Source organism: Tetrao urogallus, assembly GCF_951394365.1.
Source record: "Tetrao urogallus genome assembly, chromosome: 1".
Classification (NCBI taxonomy): domain Eukaryota; kingdom Metazoa; phylum Chordata; class Aves; order Galliformes; family Phasianidae; genus Tetrao; species Tetrao urogallus.
Window position 1 is genome coordinate 6,083,554 of NC_136813.1, and position 17,565 is coordinate 6,101,118.

The 17,565-nt window shown below is 40.2% G+C and overlaps 1 protein-coding gene across 1 annotated transcript in view; it reads left to right on the top strand.

Moving 5' to 3' along the window:
• Positions 1-1,016: 1,016 nt before the first annotated feature.
• SYTL2 (synaptotagmin like 2) overlaps positions 1,017-17,565 on the top strand; it is a gene marked incomplete at both ends in the record, with an annotated part of 39,524 nt that continues 22,975 nt past the window's right edge. Inside the window, 4 exons of the mRNA XM_079546722.1 lie at positions 1,017-1,117; positions 11,314-11,462; positions 14,988-15,126; positions 16,284-16,397. Of these exons, the coding sequence (XP_079402848.1) occupies positions 1,017-1,117; positions 11,314-11,462; positions 14,988-15,126; positions 16,284-16,397 (503 nt within the window). The remainder of the gene's footprint in view (positions 1,118-11,313; positions 11,463-14,987; positions 15,127-16,283; positions 16,398-17,565) is intronic.

The window sequence follows — 17,565 nt, forward strand, 5'->3', positions numbered from 1 at the left end:
GGTTGGTGCCAAAAACAAGTGGCCTAGAAATGTGCTAATGCTATCATCATAAACCAGCATGGCAAGCTCCTGAGTTTTAGCTTAAATGTTAGCTGGTTGGTGGTGGTGGGTTGTTATTTTATTTTTGTTTTTCTTTGTTACTTTTTCCCACTCAGCCTCTACACTCTGAATCAGGACTGCAAGCAGCAGTGAATTTTTCCTTAGAGATATCTGGCTCTTTCTGATCTGTGTATGATAACAATAGGCACAGGTTTTATGTGCCCTTGTACACAATGTCTGTGCTTGTGACTACATGCTTCTTTTACTTTAAATGGATATATGCTAGTGTTCTTGACTGTATTTTCTTCTCCTTCCTTCTCTTGCCCAAATTATTCTGCTGACTTTAAGAGCAACTTAAAATGCATTTATTTTTAAATTGTCATTTAAATGACGCTTGGTTCTGTGTTGCAGGGTGTGAGTCACTATATTCAAAAGCAGTATATTTTCCTGACCACCTTGTTCAAGAGGCCTGTAAAACAGGTTTGACTTGAAGTGACCACTTCGTAAAGTGGTTTAATCACACTGAAAAACTTGTTTATTTTAATTAAAAAAAAAAAAAAAAAAGCCTATGTGATCTACTTTTCTGATACCTAATGTTACAGCTTGTTCTTCCTTGTCTCTTTTTTAGGGAATGTTTTGGTTGCTCTTAAACACCGGATGTACTGGGTCAATGAACTGTTACTCCAAGAAGCAGAGCTGAGAGGACAAGCTGAGAAAACATCATTGCAATGGCAAGCAGCAATGCAGCACCTTCCCTAAAATCTCTAATCTAAGGAAACATGCACTTACTCAACTGCAACAAAGCAATCTTGGTGGTTTTTTAAATCAGTGATAGTGACGTGGTCCAGCTTTCTCAGTGCCTGCTAAAAAAGACTTCTGTTCTTTTATACCTTTAAGAGAGACCATAAGTCTGTCTTCCTCAGCAGGATTTAAGATCTTTCTGGACACTTCAGCCCTGCCCATACACACACGACAAGATGATTGACCTAAGCTTCCTAACAGAGGAGGAACAAGAGGCAATAATGAAGGTGCTGCAACGGGACGCAGAGCTTAAAAAAGCTGAAGAAGAGAGAGTCAGGTAAAAGAACATGGCACCCTGGGTTGGCCTGGGAAGACCTACACAACTGGCATACTGGCTTATATGGAGCATAGGAGTAGGAAAAAATAGTTGTGGTAGAGTGTGTGTGATTCAGAGACTTCTACTCTAGACTAGATTTAGTGTAGTTCCTGGATGAAATGCCCCTAACACACAAATGGTTCATTACTCTCCAGAAAGCTAATTGTTGATTGGGATGTTTATAACTCTGTATGGGCCAAGAACACTTGGTGTGCATCTGAACAGAATTTCTAAGTTGGTTTCCTTGGAAAGGAAAGGACTGCATGGGACCCTGGGCAGCCTGGTCTGGTATTAAATGTGGAGGTTGGTGGCCCTGCCTGTGGCATGGGGGTTGGAGATTCATGATCCTTGAGGTCCCTTCCAACCCTGGCCACTCTGTGAAAGAACTTAATTTGCCTACGTATCAACACTGAAACTGAACCGATGTATAATAAGCAGGAGTATTTGCTTCAAAAAATGCACAAGTGCCTCAAATAAACTAAAAAATCAATGTAGATGCAGTCAGCAACACGTCTGAGTGAGGAATTTACACCTCAAATACATGGAGCATTGGTGCTATAGTCCACAGGAGGTGCCAACATTATGCTCCATTGCAAAAAGAAGTCCTTGCAAGCCTACGGCTAAGGTAAAAAACTGCTCCATGTTTTCTTTGTGGTGTCACAGATGGAGCAATGGGTTGTTTGGAATGTTGTACTGTGGAATGTTTTGTGTGCTGGGAGGTTTCCCTATGGCCACCATTAGGGTAATCGCCGTGAATAAGGGATGTAAGTACTGAAAACAGCATTGCCTACATTACTTGACTTTGAGAAAGTCATTTACACCAGTACAAATAGCAGTGCAGTAGTGGTTTCAGCTAATGCAGACAGCTAACTGCTCAACAGTGGGAATATTTTTTTTTCAGTCAGACTCAGTAACCAAAATGAGAAGAGGCCCAATAGCAAAAGAAGCGTTAGATGCTGAAATGTCCAAGTGCTGTAATGCAAACTGATGTTCATAGCACTTTGCTGAGGCTGGAGTTTTTCCTCGTTGATTGAGGGATAAGAACAAAAACAAACAAAACCCAAACATCTGGGGAAAGGAATCTTCCTGGAAAAAACAAATCCAAAAAGCCACTCTTAGTAGTGGTCTGAAAAAATGCTGTCAACAAGTATTTTTGTCTGTATAAATTTGCTTTTGCCATTTGTAATTGTAGCTCAAGAGGGTGTGGTGGAAAATGCAAAGGACTGCAGGTTGAAGCAGCCTGTAATCAGCTTGTTCCTACAATAGAGTATCTCTTCTGGTTTCTGAATATTATAACTTCTGGAAGCTCACATCTGAAACTGATTTTTGGGCATAGATGTGGCATATGGAGCTTACTTTTTAATCCAGAGGGTGTTCTAGTATATAAAATATATAGATCTCCAGCCAAGGAGATGTAGTATTTTGAATTCTGCAGCATTCTTACACGCCTGGAAGATTCCAGGAGCTGGGATGGAATGTCATTATGCAAATATCATACCATGACAAAGAGTAGTTTGTAGGTATGCATAATGGAAGTCTTTTAATATGGTCTTTTTCCCTCTAGAAAGAAATTCTGAGGTTTGAAGGGTGTTACAATTTGTTCCCTCTGTGGTGTCTGTTTGCTGCCTTTCTGGAGTGCTAACAAGCTGGTAACATGACAGAATCCTCTTTAAGCACCTTGTTAGTGGAATTTTACAGATCACCTGATGGAATCCCTTCTCTGCTCACAGCCCCTGCTACTGTGTGTAGTAAAGCTGTGTCAATTAGACTTGTCCAACTAAGCATCCTCTTTAGGCTGTCTGCTTTAAATCCTGCTTTGTTGAGCGCGTAATGGATCCATCCTCCATCCTGCAGCTCCTTTTGTGTTGGTCTGAATCAAGCCAAAAGTTTCAGGAACAGCATGATTTTGGGAATAACATGCCTGCTTCCTCTCTGAGATCTCTTCTGAAGAAAAGAGAACACTGATGTTTTCTTCTCATGCGCAAAAGTCACTTTTTATACAGGCAGGTAGTGACAGGACAAGGGGAAATGGCTTTAAACTGGAAGAGGGTGGATTTTGACTAGATATGAGGAAGAAATTCCTGAAGTGAGGGTGGTGAGACACTGGAACAGGTTGTCCAGAGAGGTTGTGAATGCCTCGTCCCTGGAAGCATTCAAGGCCAGGCTGGATGAGCCTGTGAGTAACCTAGTCTAGAGGGAGATGTCCCTGACTATAGCAGGGGGTTGAAATTCAGTGATCTTAAAGGTCCCTTCCAACCCAAACCATTCTGCGATCCTGTGAAAAGGGTCATGAAGAAATCTCAGTTTACAAAAGGGTGTGATCCAGCAAAATCACTGGACAATTTATCCTCTTTCTTTCCCTTAGGACAAGAAGATCTCTCTCTTTGCTCCATTACCCCAAGAGTAGATGCTAGCCCCTGAATGGCACTGTTGCTGAGGAAGGCGGAAATGGCATAAAACAGAAAAGCTGAATGATGGTTGATTTATTTATTGTCAGTGTTCTTATTCCTAACCAGGAATTTCTGCTCCAGCTGAGTTTGGGTATTGAACAAACGAATGTACCAAGCACATAACTGGATTTCCTGGTGGTAGCTTCAGCCCAGCCCCTAATGAATTCTCCTTATAGCTGTGTAGTTTGGAGCTCTGACTGAAGACAGTAACGTGGAACAGAAATACGCCTGCCTGTGAAGTTTTGAACTGTGGTCGAGTGACTCTTCTGCGGCAGGATGGTGGGCCTCTGGCACCAGCGTGTCTGCAGCAGAAAGTTGTTGTGGCTGCCTTTGGGACACAGTCCTGCACAGCAGCTCTCAGCCCTTCCCTTCTCAGCAGAACTTCCTGGGAATGCTGCTGTGGGCTGTGCTTGGATCATTTGCTCCTTGTGTAAACAGAAGGAGACTCGTGATAGGGAAATGTTGGTGTGGAATTGTGTGCTGGATGGTGACAGCTGTGTGCCAAACCCTTTTAATACACACACTGGCGTGGCACTGAGTATCACTGAGGCAGCTTCAGGGGCCTAATTTGTGTGTAACATGCACTAATTTTTCTCATAACCATCAGTGGGTGTGGGTGGCTGTGGAACCCTTGTGCAAATAGGATTTTGATTCTGTTCTGCTTTAACAGACATTCATTCAGTCACTTTGCAAGAAGTGTTCCTTATATTGTGGACAGTCTGAAGGAAGAGTTCTTTTTCATTTACTTATGCCTATTAGAAGATGGATTTTCTGTTAGATATAAGAATTCTGAAAGCATGCTTAACAGAGGCAAAGATGTTTTGAATGTGGGTATCATTTCACGTTTAAAGGGCTGACTGAAGACTGAAGAGTCCAGAAATGCTGTCTTACAGCTGCTGTCAAAGCTCATCTTTTGTTTCCTGAAAACATATTCCAAATATTCCAGAAGAATATCTGAGGGCTCTTTTTAATGCTAAGTCTTTGCAAAAATGTCCACCTCACCACTTTTTTTCCCCTCTCTCTCTTTTTTTTTTTTCCTTATAACTTTCTTTACATGTATTTTATAGAAGTTTGCATATCTGTAAATTACTGGAAAAACAATATGTGGAAGAGGTGTGAGGTGTGTGGCTTACGGCTTACTCTACAGCACAGTGTATCTACATCCTCTCCATTTTGTTCTGATCAGTAAACAGACTGACACTTGGTATACTTGATTGAGGTTTCTTAGCCCATCATCCTTTTGATGCATAATGAAATTCTTGGAAAGCTTGCTTGGGTTCTGGATGAACACTGTCACCTATAAGTACCTCCAATTTCTCTAAGTTTGGACCCAAGGAACGGCTAGCAAAGAAGGGTAGATGGAATTTAATTGGTGTGGTAGAAGAACCTGCTTAGGGAAAGTAGTGGGCACTAATAGGGATCTTTAACCTCTGAACAAAGCGTTCCCTCCACAAGAATGAGTTTCCAACAGTACAAAAATTCTTAATCCCACTGCTCTTTGTGCTTATGCCTGGACCTGTGTAGGTTTACTGTGTGCCAAACTAAAGTCTTTGTCTTCAGAGTGGATAGTCTTGTTACTGTGTCTGGTCTGAAGTCTTAAAATGCAACCTATTCTTTAACACAGCATCAATTTCAATGATGTAGGTTCCTCTGCTCATTTACAGTAGCTGTGTATACCCTGTGGTCTGTCATTTGATCGGGGCTGCTTTTATGCTTTATAGATCTGTTTTTAGAGCCTGTAATGTGGGTTTTGGGCAGATCCTCTGAGAGAATGTGCGTGCTTTCTACCAGCCTCTCCTCTTGAGTTTGAATCATCTTGTACTGTTGTCTCAGGCTGACTATTACCAACAATGCACTGTCACAGGGTAGCTGCTCCTTTGTTGTGAAGAATGAGGTTTTTCCTCTATGGCCTTATTTGGGCTGTGTATGAAAAGGGAGGAGAGGCTATTTGGAGCTTCTGTGCAAACCCTTGAAACAAACAAGCAAGCCAAAGAGTGGAATGTTATAACAAATGAAAGAAGTGGAAGCTAACAGGATCTGTGAAGGCTGGCAGACCAATCTTGCTACGGCTGAATAAAGTTACATGAACTAAGAAATGCCCAAGCAAATTGACATTCTGTACATCTGCCTGGGGAGTATCTAATTACATGATTTATAACATGTAATGTGTTACATGTAACATGAAGCTTATTTTTAGCTTGACAGTGTGTGACCCTTCCAACCCAAGCCATTCTATGATTCTGTGATTCTATGCTCTTCCCTATGCAGAACATCCATATCCAGAGAGACCCCACAGGCAAGAATTAGAGGTGTTGCTGATGAGATATCATGATGACAGGGATGGGGAAAGGTTGTATAAACAAACAGGTTTGCTTTATTCTTTTTACTACAGCCCTCGACCAGCATAAAATTACATTGCACCTGTTACTTAAACCAATCACACAGTAATGGATTTTCGAAACTTGTGTATAGCCAATATGCACAAAGTAAAAAAAAACAAACGTATGCCTACTCAGGTCTGTCCATTTTAAATGTTTTGGGTGTAGTTCTCAAACAAATGCCAGGGCAGACTTTTTTTCTGCACCTTATTGAGGCATGAGCAGACTGAAGTGGCACACTCATGCAGAATGCAGTGTTTGCACAGTTTTCCTTTTGACTTGTAAATGTTTTATGGCTGTTTTGCAATCCTACAGAAGAAGAAAAAAGACTCACGGGTCTGACAAGTAAAGTGCCTTAATGCCTTATCTAATATCCTTTCATTCCTGTTCTTGCCTAAATGGATTTACAAAAAGCATAAAAACATATTCTTTGACTGATCCAGAGCTTAAATCCTTTTTTTTTTTTTTTTTAATTTTAATTTTTATTTTTTTAGCTGTGATCAGAGCAAATAGAAATGAGGACAAATTCCTGAGAAATCTCTCTTTCTCCTCCCCTCATGTGATATTTGCCTTGCAGGAGGAAGGCTTTTGAAGCGAGCTTATCGATAAGTTGGTGGTATCAGGCTCTAAAAAGTGTTTGTTTTGCCACAGTCAGTGGGTGCTTTTTTCACATCTTCAGAGCAGAGTGCACGAGACACTAACAATAATCAATAACATAGCTAAATAATAATTAAAACTAATAAAATCTTTCCTTGAGCCAAACACAAACTCTGATTTAAATGCTACCTACTTGGTCACAAGAAGTCTCCAACTCTCCTTCCAAAAAGCTCAGTTTAAGCTGTTGATTGAGGAATAAGGCAATAAAAAGTTATTAAGATGTCAGTTGTCCCTTCTTGCAAATTCTAGAATGCTTTGTAATTTGGGCTATGAGTCAGAGGGTAAGGGGAAGGAATAAAGAATGCTGAGAAGGTCTAGCTGTACAGTATTAGATACAGGTATACATTACTAGATATATATATATATACACAAAATAAAAAAAGAGACTGAAGTCATCATCACTTTGCTTTAGGATGCAGTGAGCTCTCACACCAGCCTACAAAGTGGAAAGATAAACTATTGTGATTTGCTGATAGAAAGGTTGACGTGGACTGATTATATCAGAGCAGATTTCCTGCCTTGAAGGGGAGGTTTAGCCCACTGACAGATGTTTCAGAGATAGAGACAAAAAACACATTTTTTAGGTGGTGTCTACACATCACCTTTGTACTTTGCAACTTTGACTGCCTGCAGAGTGCCCGAGAGTTGCTTTGCATGCAAGTTCAAGGTAATTCTGCATGTACTTAATACTCAGATTGGGGGGAAAATCTGTCTTTCCATCAAGGATATTTCATCTAGACCTAGCAGAAAAAGCCTATTAAGTGATGGGAGAAATCCAACCTCACTACTTCACCTCCAACCTCACAGGAGTTTAGGATGAATTCTTTTTGACTTATGTACCTTCACTTTCTCCATTTTAAAGTTACTATAGAAGAGAGGCACTAGCTTTAGTATAACTTCAGGATTTCTCACTGAAAACTGCAACACAGGGTAATTGGCATTTTAAGAGACCACTGAGGGACTTCAGAACAAACACGTATGTAGTAGAAAGTCATTACTGCATTTTTTCCTCGTTGCAAATTTGGCAAACTGAGTCTGCAATCGTAATCTGGATGCCAACTTGTTTTTTGATCACCAAGAGAAAAATAAGGTAATGACAACTCGGTTAGCCTTTCTGTTGAGTGGGAAGCTGGCTTAAAATCAGCTGTTTTAGTTCTGCTTTTAGTTCAGCTGTGGTGCTGGAAGTAAATGTAGCAGTGAAAACCACAGCTGCAGTCTGACATCTGCACAATTCCTTTCTAGGTAAAACACAACCTAAATCTAATAAATGGCAATGAAATGGACCCCCACAGTACAATCAGTTTGATTTTTATTTTTTAAAACGCAGAAGTTTGCTCATAGCAGAGCTTGAGAACTCGAGCAACATCGTGAAAAGAGTAATTTGTAATCTCAGTAGCGCGTTTTTGCAACAGGTCTATGATGTGTCGGTGAACACAACTTCTCAGAAACTTCTTCCTGCCAAGAGCTAAAGCTGCATGTTCTGATAATGCAAATCTGCCTCCTTATTTGTGGTAGATGAATAGATCTGATGTTTGTTGCTCTTAGTTTCTCAAGAGACTGGACTGATGATGATAGGAGGATTAAGTCAATCGAATAAAAGTCAAGTCCTTAAGCTATCAACTTGAGAAGACAAAACAAAGGAAGTAAATTCATAAGCTAGTTGTGATGAACTCCCATCAGCTTTTTCAGAATACAAGCTCCGTACACTGGACACACAATTTATGAAGAAGGTACTGAGACCATGCTTATATTTGGAAGGCCTCTTGAGTTTGTGGAATTGAAGTATGCTGACCCCCATCAACCAAACTAACATGGCATTGGCCACAGGTGACAAGTAATTAGAAGCTAACAAGCACATTCGTTGTGCAAACCAGCTACTTCTGTAGCTCTGTTGAGCTAACTTGTGAAGGTATCCTACTGCACCCTGGTTTCTGTGGCTGAATGCAAAGGAGAAAAGAGTAAGCAATGCCTGGGATAGAAAGGCTTAATCAGAGGGAAAGTACACTGAATGCTTCTCCTGTGACTCAGTACCTTCCCACTTGAGAACCTCCCTTGGCATGTGTTGTCAGACTGCCCTGAAGCACCAACTGGGGTCAGAGCTCTGCTGGCTTGCAGGCTAAGCAAACAGCTGAAAAGCCAGTCTCTAACCTGAAGGAGCATATGACTTGAGAAAGCAAATAATACATGGGAAAGAAGGTGAAAGGGAAAAGCGTTCATCTGTATGATAGCTCTTGCATGCCCTATTTCTGCTGCTCCTGCTGTCTTTGTTCATTAATGGGCTGAGCAATGAGGAGCTGGCTCATAACTGGGAGTGTGTTTGCTTGACGACAGAGGGAAGCTACAGCTGTGTTCCTGCTCCAGCATGGAAGATCTGCAGCTGATGGGAAGTAGGTATTTTGGCTCTGAGAAGCACAGAGTTGTAAGCAAGAGGGAGGGCCAAATTTTAAATTGTCTAGTAATGCTATGGACAGCTGAATCTTGGCATTCAAAAGGCCAGTGATGACCTTGGCTCCTGGCAACCTCAGCTGTATGTAGCTGATTCAAGATGAGAAGCAGTCTTACAGCTGTTCAGGAGGAACGATATAAACCTTATAATTTCCTGCCATACTAATATGAAGGAGGAGTAGAGCGATAGGTGAGGATGGTCTGTTTTAACATGAGGGTTGGAATTGGCTCATAGTATCCTTTTTCTATTGTGAATGATTATTCTTTGCAGTCAAATCTGCAACCTCTAATAAAAGGGCTGTGATTGTAGCTGCATGACTGGGCAAGAAGATTCTCCCAACTCACGAGCAGTATAAAATTGGCATTGACCTTGGCTGTTGGGCCAAGATGGAAGATGTCACCGTCCTATAGCAGTGTGTAACATCTTTAGCCTTAATGTCTCTGAGTAACGTATAGACTGCTTTGCTTTCTCTGGAGAAAAGGAGACTGAGGAAGACCTTATTGCTGTCTTTCAATATCTGAAAGGTGTTTACAGTGAGAGCAGGGTTGGTCTTTTCTCACTGGTGACAGGTGACAGGACGAGGGGAAATGGCCTCAAGTTGCACAGTGGTAAGTTTAGATTGGATATCAGGAAAAGCTTCTTTACAGAAAGGGTTGTTAAGCCCTGGTGTAGGCTCCCCAGGGAGGTGGTAGAGTCACCATCCCTGGATCTGTTTTAAAACCGCTTGGATGTTGTGCTCAGGGACATAATTTAGCAGAGGGCTGTTAGAGTTAGGGTAGTATGGTTAGGTCATGATACTAAGACTCATACTAGACGTGATGATCTTTAAGGTCTTTTTGAACCTGAGTGATTCTATGATTCTTTGATTCTCCCTTTGGCTGTGTTTTCAGGTTGTTTACAGAATCATGAATGGAGAAGGTAGATTAATTCTGATTTTTTTTTCTTTTCTTTTAAGTACTTTCTAAATCTGTGTGGTAACTTTCCTGGTCTGCAGTTAGTCTCCATGCCATGTGAAAGGCATGTGCTTAGTGTGTTATATGCCTAAGAAGGAAAGAAAACAATCTCAAATTGTTCACAACTCCTTATTCTGCTAAGGCATGACTCATGTAAGCAGGGTAACACTGCTGCCTTTCTCTGTAAGGAAGGCATTCCTAGCATTTGCATAAGGATTTATTGAAAAATGGTAGCGTGTGTCCAGTATAGTTTTGGAGAGTGTATAGAGGTAGTACCACATGAACAGCTTTCAAAGGCATCTTCTGAGCCTCAGAACAGCCCTGGACTTGATTTTGGCACAGATTTCCTGTGCTGCCCTGATAGCTTATCTCAGCCTTAACTTTGGGAAAACCAGCCTTTGGAGGCATGAAGTCAAGGTCTGCCATTACTGGGCATACTTGGCTTGCAAGATGATCAGAGCAAGACATCTTTTTGAAGCTACTTCTACTGATCCTCTGAGGGTAATAAGGATAAAGGTCATCTGCCTTAATAAAATAAGGGAAGTAACAGGTTAGAAGATGGAAATAGCACGCTGAGACAGCTTCTTCTGACACACTACAGCTCTAAGCACTTCCAGAGTAAAACACTCTGGAAAAACAAAAAAAAAAAAACCATCCAGGCTGTAAGAAATGTCAGCATTCAGAGGACAATAAAGCAAATTACAGAGTAGAAAAGAAGAAGGTACACACTTAGTGTAGCCATAAGAGCATTTGGTTTCATGTCTGCAAAGAAGCTGTATCTTGCTTGTCTTTATAGTTCAGATAAGTGTTCAAGTAGTTTCTGAAGTTAAATTTGTGTAAGAATAACACTCCGTGTTGCATTTATATATTATATATATTGCAGTGAAGTCTGCCTTTGTGGCAGATCACTGAGCATCCGTTACCAATACATTCAGGCTTTCCGTTTTCTTTGTGCTTTGGGGCATAATACATAATAAATGCTGTGGTTATATCTAAAGAATTTGATTATTATGCAGTTTGATTTCTGTAAGAGGTGTTTTGCTGTGTCTGTTAAACAACAGAAAGATAAAGCAGCAGAAAAAAATAGTAGCTTTTATTTCTTAGTACTTTCTGCCACATTCTTTGCTATACCTCTTGCCTTGCATTCAGTATTTGTGGGAACCTGTATGTTTACACCATATTTAGCATTTTACTTCACTTACTTTTATTCTGCCCATTGCAAGTAAGTAAAGTGTGACTTTCTCTCATTTATTTATTTATTTATTTCCCTCAGGCACTTACCAGAAAAAGTCAAAGATGATGTTCAGCTGAAGAATATGAGTGGGCAATGGTTTTATGAAGCAAAGTCAAAAAGGCATAGAGATAAGATCCACGGAGCAGATATTATTAGAGCTTCCATGAGAAGGAAGCCTGCTACTCTTGGTAAGCATTTAGCTCATGTTTTGTTTCGGAAAGGCTGGTATGGAGGCAATACTCTTACAGCAATGTCAGAAGTTAAGTAGGTGAAATGCAAGAAGAGTATGTTAGTCTTATGAACAGGAAATTATTCATAAGAAGGTTTTTATATGTAATTTAGAGTGTTGGTTTCCCTCTCTCCAAGAAGAGCCTGGCTTTGTTGTCTTTACACCCTCCCTTCAGGCATTTATAGATGTTGATAAGGTTCCCCCAAGCCATCTCTTCTCTAGGCTTAAAATGTCCCAGCTTTCTCAGTCTTTCCCAAGAGGAGGGATGTTCCAGTCCCTTAGTCATCTTCCTGGCTCCTATTGGAGTAGGACACAGTATGGACACTGTCTGTGTTAAGTGCTATCAGGAGGGACTGCCCTCTGCATTCCTGGACTGCATTCTTATTTCTTTTTTTGAGGCCCTGTAAGTAAATCCACAACATATGAAGTATCAAACTGAGGGTATTTCCTCTTCAGTACAACTTTTCTAGATTTCATGTGCTCTGTTTGAGATTTCTGAGACTTAATATTGTATTTTTAAAACTCTATTGGAGAGGAAAAAAAAAAGTGGGCATATAATATATTTAATATCGAAAGTAAATTTAGTGTATTGTTTGGAGAGAAGCAAAACAAAAAAGGAGAACATGAGAGCTGCTGTACTGGACCACATCAAAAGCTCATCTCCCCAGCATCTGGGTGCCAGGTAACATGCACAGGTCCTATGAACAGGACCAGACCGCAAACCATTTGCACCTAACCATTTTTGAATTAAAGGACAAATTCCTGGTTTTTGGCTGTGTCAATTTGTGTTTGTTTTCCTATTGATTTGTTCATTAAATTCCATAAGACTTTAAGGCTGTTGCTTTTAACTTTTACTATGCTTTGTCTCAAGGTTTTCCATACAGCAGGTGAGCACTTCCTTTTCTGGTTTTGAGCTGATTGCCTTTAACATTATCTCCAGGAAAGAAAGAGAGAGATCCATATTAATAGAAGCATATGTGAAATAGTATGCAAGATTTTATAGACCTGTTATAAATCTCTCCAGCATCTGGTTCTCTTATCTAAAGAGTACTGGTATATTTTTGTTATTCTTTGTACAGGAAGTGATTTATTTCTCAGAGGCCCATGTCCCCTCTTAACCTCCCATAGTTCTAAATCCTTTCGTCTTAAAAGGCAAGAGTTATATCACCCGCACTAAACTGCACTGAAATTTGTAATCTTCATTCCTTTTTTAAGCTCTGTTAAGGGATTTGTGTGTGTGTGTGCTAGTGAAGCAAGTGAGATGCTTATCATTGTTGATAGTAGATTACTGCTGCTGCATTCTATAATTTTTTAAACAACAATTTAGCATAATTTTCTTGTGATGAATTCCACTACATTACATCTTCTCAAATCTTATGCTCCCATAGATAAGTTTGGATAATGGCAGTTTAGTCATCTTTTGATTACTGTGGGGCAGGTTCTGGATTTTTGACTTAAGAAAAGGCCTGAAACAGAATGAAAAACAGGTGGTTAGTGAGGAGTGTTCTTTGGTTTTGGACTTCTGAAGGTTATGAAAATCAGCTGTAAAGCTCTAGCTGCAGTATATAGTAACTTACTTACAGGTTAAAGTACTTCAAGACATATCTTGAAAGAAACTTCAATTCAAAAATTATTTCCAATCCAATTACTTGAACAAAGGGGCATGCTGCTGCATTAAAAATTATGTGCAATTCCTTAGCTTCAGTGACTCATTTCTTATCAAGATAATTCTTGCTTGTGTGTGTGGATAACAAGAATGAAAATCTTGCTTTTTTTTGCATACAAATTTCTGAACTGTTGCAGAAGCACAAAAGATGTTAGAGGAAATAATGTAATATTTGATTCTAAAAGGAGTTATTGGAATTGTATTCTGTCTTGCTCCAAAAAGGAAGGTAGATGTATGAACCTTGCTAAATGAGGTGGAGATTTTGGTTTTTATATTTACCTTCTTCCCATGTTGTGATAGTTCTATCCACAAGGGACACCTACCTCTTTAAATGAAAATCATGGCCAATTTTCAATTTACTGCTGCAGAAACAGAGTATTTAACTTGATTTACTGAACTTCATTTTAAATTTTCTATGCCTTACTTTTGTTTGGTTCCTAGGGACGCAGGTTTTTTTTGGTTTTGTTTCTTTCCCAATGTACATCTAACAGTAAGAACGACAGGATCAGTCTTTACCAGAATTACTGTGGAAAGCTTAAAATCACAGAACTGTTTGAGTTGGAAGATGCCTTACAGATCATCTAGTTCCAGCCCCCTGCCACAAGCAGGGACACCTCCCAAAAGATCAAGTGGCTCAAGGTCTCATCCAACCTTCACGGATGGAGCGTGCACAGCTTCTTTGAGTAACATATTCCAATGCCTCACCACCCTTTGAGTAAAGAATTCCTCATCTCATCTCAGCCTTCTCTCTTGTAGTTTAAAGCCTGTTACCCCTTCTCCTATTGCTACACTCCCCAACTTTCCTGTAGGTTCCCTTTAGGTACTGTGGAAGGCCACTATAAGATCTCCCTGGCATCTTCTCTTCTCTGAGCTGAACAAGCCCAGCTCCTTCTACCTGTCTCTGTAGGAGAGGTGCTGCAGCCCTTTGATCATTCTTGCGGCCTCCTCTGGTCCTGCTCCACATCCTTCTTGTGCTGGGAGCCCAAGAGCTTAACACAGCACCACAGATGGAGGAGTCTCATGAGAGTGGAGTAGAAGGGAAGAATCACCTCCCTGATCTGCTGACTGTGCTGTTTTGACATAGCTCGGGATGAGGCTGGCTTTCTGGGCTGCAAGTGCACATTGCCAGATCATGTTGAGCTTTTTATCCAAGTCCTTTTCCTCAAGATTGCTCTCAACCCATCCTTCACTCAGCCTGTGTTTGTGCTTAGCATTGCCCTGATGTAGACGGAGGACCTTGCACTTGTCCTTGTTGAACTTCATGAGGCTTGCATGGCTCCATCTGTCAAGGTCCCTCTGGACAGCATCCCTTTCCTCTATAGTGTCAGCTGTACAACTCAGCCCAGTGCTGCCCTCAAACTTTCTGAGGATGCTCTGAATAATACTGTCCACACTGCCAGTAAAAATAATAAATACAGAACTGAAGGACACCACTTACTGCTGGTTTCCACCTGACCATTGAGGTACTTGCATCTTTTCATATGCCCATTCAACCAGTTCCTTATCCAGTGATGTCTCTTGCTATTCCTCTGTCTGCCAATGCCGTCGCTTTGTCATAGAAAACTCTGTGTAGGATTTCTTTAATTTGTAAAGCAGGTACTTTTAGAGTAGTAATGTTAATTCATTAGAAAAATATGTGAAGCAGTATCAAAATATAGTTATATTCTTTAGAAGGCACCAGATCTAATTCTGTACCTCATTCAAGTGCAGTGGGCTTTTGAAATAGCTGTAGGACTGAATGTAAATACTTCTGTTTACTTCTTGTGAAATTTTGTATGAACACATGGGAGTTAATAGTATCCCTCTTTCATGCCTTAGCTGAAGTGAGTCAGAGCAAATCAAACAAAGCAAAGGACAGCTGGGTGAGCAATGTTAACAAAGAAGTCTTTGCACCGCCAGAACTACATGGCATTGTGGAACATCAAGAAGAAGAAGAAGAACTGAAATCTAGTTCAAGGTAAGCTGTCTGCTCAGTCACAGTGAACAGAAGTATGTCAAAGTATGTCAGAACTGGTTAAACATGTGAGTTGTAAGTGCCTTTCGAGTATTCTCTTGTTTCAGAGATCATCAAACATTTCCCTGGAATGGCCCAAGGAATCATGTCATAAGAGGGGCTGACAATTCATAGTTATGCACTGTTAGTTGCTCTGTATTTGAATGCAGCTATGTTTGGTTTACATCTACAAGGAGAAAAATGCCAGCTGTGTGTGGGATGGTCCCACAGTCATATTCATGCCACCATTCTGTTTGGCTCCCAGAAGTGAGACCAGGACTTTGTGGTTTGAATAGCAGGCCATGATCTGTAAAGTCCCCTTGTAATATGGGGTCAATAACTGCCTCTCTTCATTCGATTGCTCAATGAGACAAGGCTATTGTTTCAGTCGGAGTTTTAAACTCGGATCATATAAAAATTGGAGATTGGGAAATTGTTTTAGGATACATTTTCCATGTTTTCAGTGCATTTGAGACCTCTCAGGCTTTTTTTTAAGAAGACCAAGTATACTTCACGTGGGAAAGAATCAGAAAGTCTGGATATCTGAGGAAAAAAAGATGTGATTCTATCAAGAAAAAGAAATCACTACGGAAGGTAAAGGCTTTGATTAAGAGCTGACGTTAACAGTCAGCTTGGGCATGACTGAATGGCTACACTTGTTGCAGGATGAAAAGTGTTTTTGTTTTTTTTTTAACTAAGGAGGATTTTTTTTTGTATTCTCTCTAGTTCAAGTTTGTAAATTTCAAACAAAGCATCTTGGTTTGAAACGTCCTGAATTGACTTCTGACAGAACTATCTTTTTCTCTAAAATACCTACGTTAGCAACTCATTTGCTGTGTTGAAAAGCTTTCAGAAAGGCTGCAGTTGAAAAGAATTGCTGAGGTGACAGCAAGTGGCAATTAATGTATGTCAACAGCCAGATTCTCAAAATCACTGAGGAAACAAGATCTAGGTTATAACAAACATATCTATTGTTTATGCTTTCAGTCAACAGAGTGAAGTAAAAACTGGAACTGCTTATAGGGTGACTTTTATTTCTGGTTGCACCACTGCTTCTGTGAACTTTCATCTTGTCTGTCTTCTATGTCCCTCTCTGTACGTCATCTATTTTTCCTTTGCAGCAAGGCTTTCTCCTACTATGCACTTGTACAATATCCAGTAGCAGTTCCCTCTTTCACTTTCCTGGTCTGCAAAATGGGTACAAACATTCACGATGAACAATACGAAAGATTGATGTAAGTCTTAACAACTCTGGCTTGCTTTATTGTTCTTTCTTAGCCTTTACCTTTTGCTGTCAGTGAACTCGGAGATGTGTCTGTCCTATCCACACCTGATACTGTACTGAAACTCAAACAAAGTTTATCTAAAAACTTCCCTAAAAATGAAGTTGTACAATAATAATGATTAAGTTTCCTTTGCATAAGAAAGAGCTTAGCTCCCCTCCCATGTTGGCTGATAACATTGAAAGTGTTCATTTTTACTGAATGTGGGTATTTTTTTGGTTGGCTTTTATCTTCTAGAGATTTTAGGATTATTTCTTAATGGACTGCAGAAGACATGCTGCTGTTTAATGCATCTGTTACAGTATTTTGATTGCTGCCTTTCACATAAGGGAAAGGAGATGATCCTTTAAAGTACAGCTTTATGCTGTTCTCACCATTACAGCTCCACAGATCTTTTGACTGATCTAAGAGTAATAAACTTGATAAACTTCTAGGGCAGTGTCTTTAAAAAATATCTAGCATAGTGAGGTTTAAGAGCATGTAGGCTATGTGCTTGGAATGTGAATAGCGTGATTGTAATCTTTAACTTGAAGTGATTTGATGATTTATTTCGGGTTGCACCCATGTGAAAAATGATAATTATTATCCAGGATCCTCTCCTGCCCTTTGCTCCAAATTGTTCCAGCCATTTGCCTGTACACTTTCGTTATGAGCGCTTGTACTCACCAGTAGCTGAAGATATTCCCTATAAAGCAAGCTCTCACAGTCCAGGATTCATGATACCGTTGGAAGCAGACCTTAGGAAGGAATCTGTAACACATGGGCTGGCCACTTAGTAGTTTGCTTTGCATAAATATTTGATTAGATATCTCAGATTATTGGTTACTAAAATGTGAAATGCTGAAGCAAGCAATTGCAGCAAGATCAAGTGCAATTCATTGCTTCTGATTTTGGTCAGGCTTATTTCACTGTAACTGAAGTTAATCTACACAATATCACAGGTGGGAAAGTGCAGAAGGTGCCACAAGTTTCTAAAATACTCCTTTCTGTTGTCTTGATGCTGGACTGATATGATATGGCTGCATGCCTTCCTGTAATGGCAGCAGCTAATAATTGAAACTCAGGGAGAGGAACAATCTTGGGAAATCAGTGGTCCTACCTGCTGGTGTGGCAAGAAGGG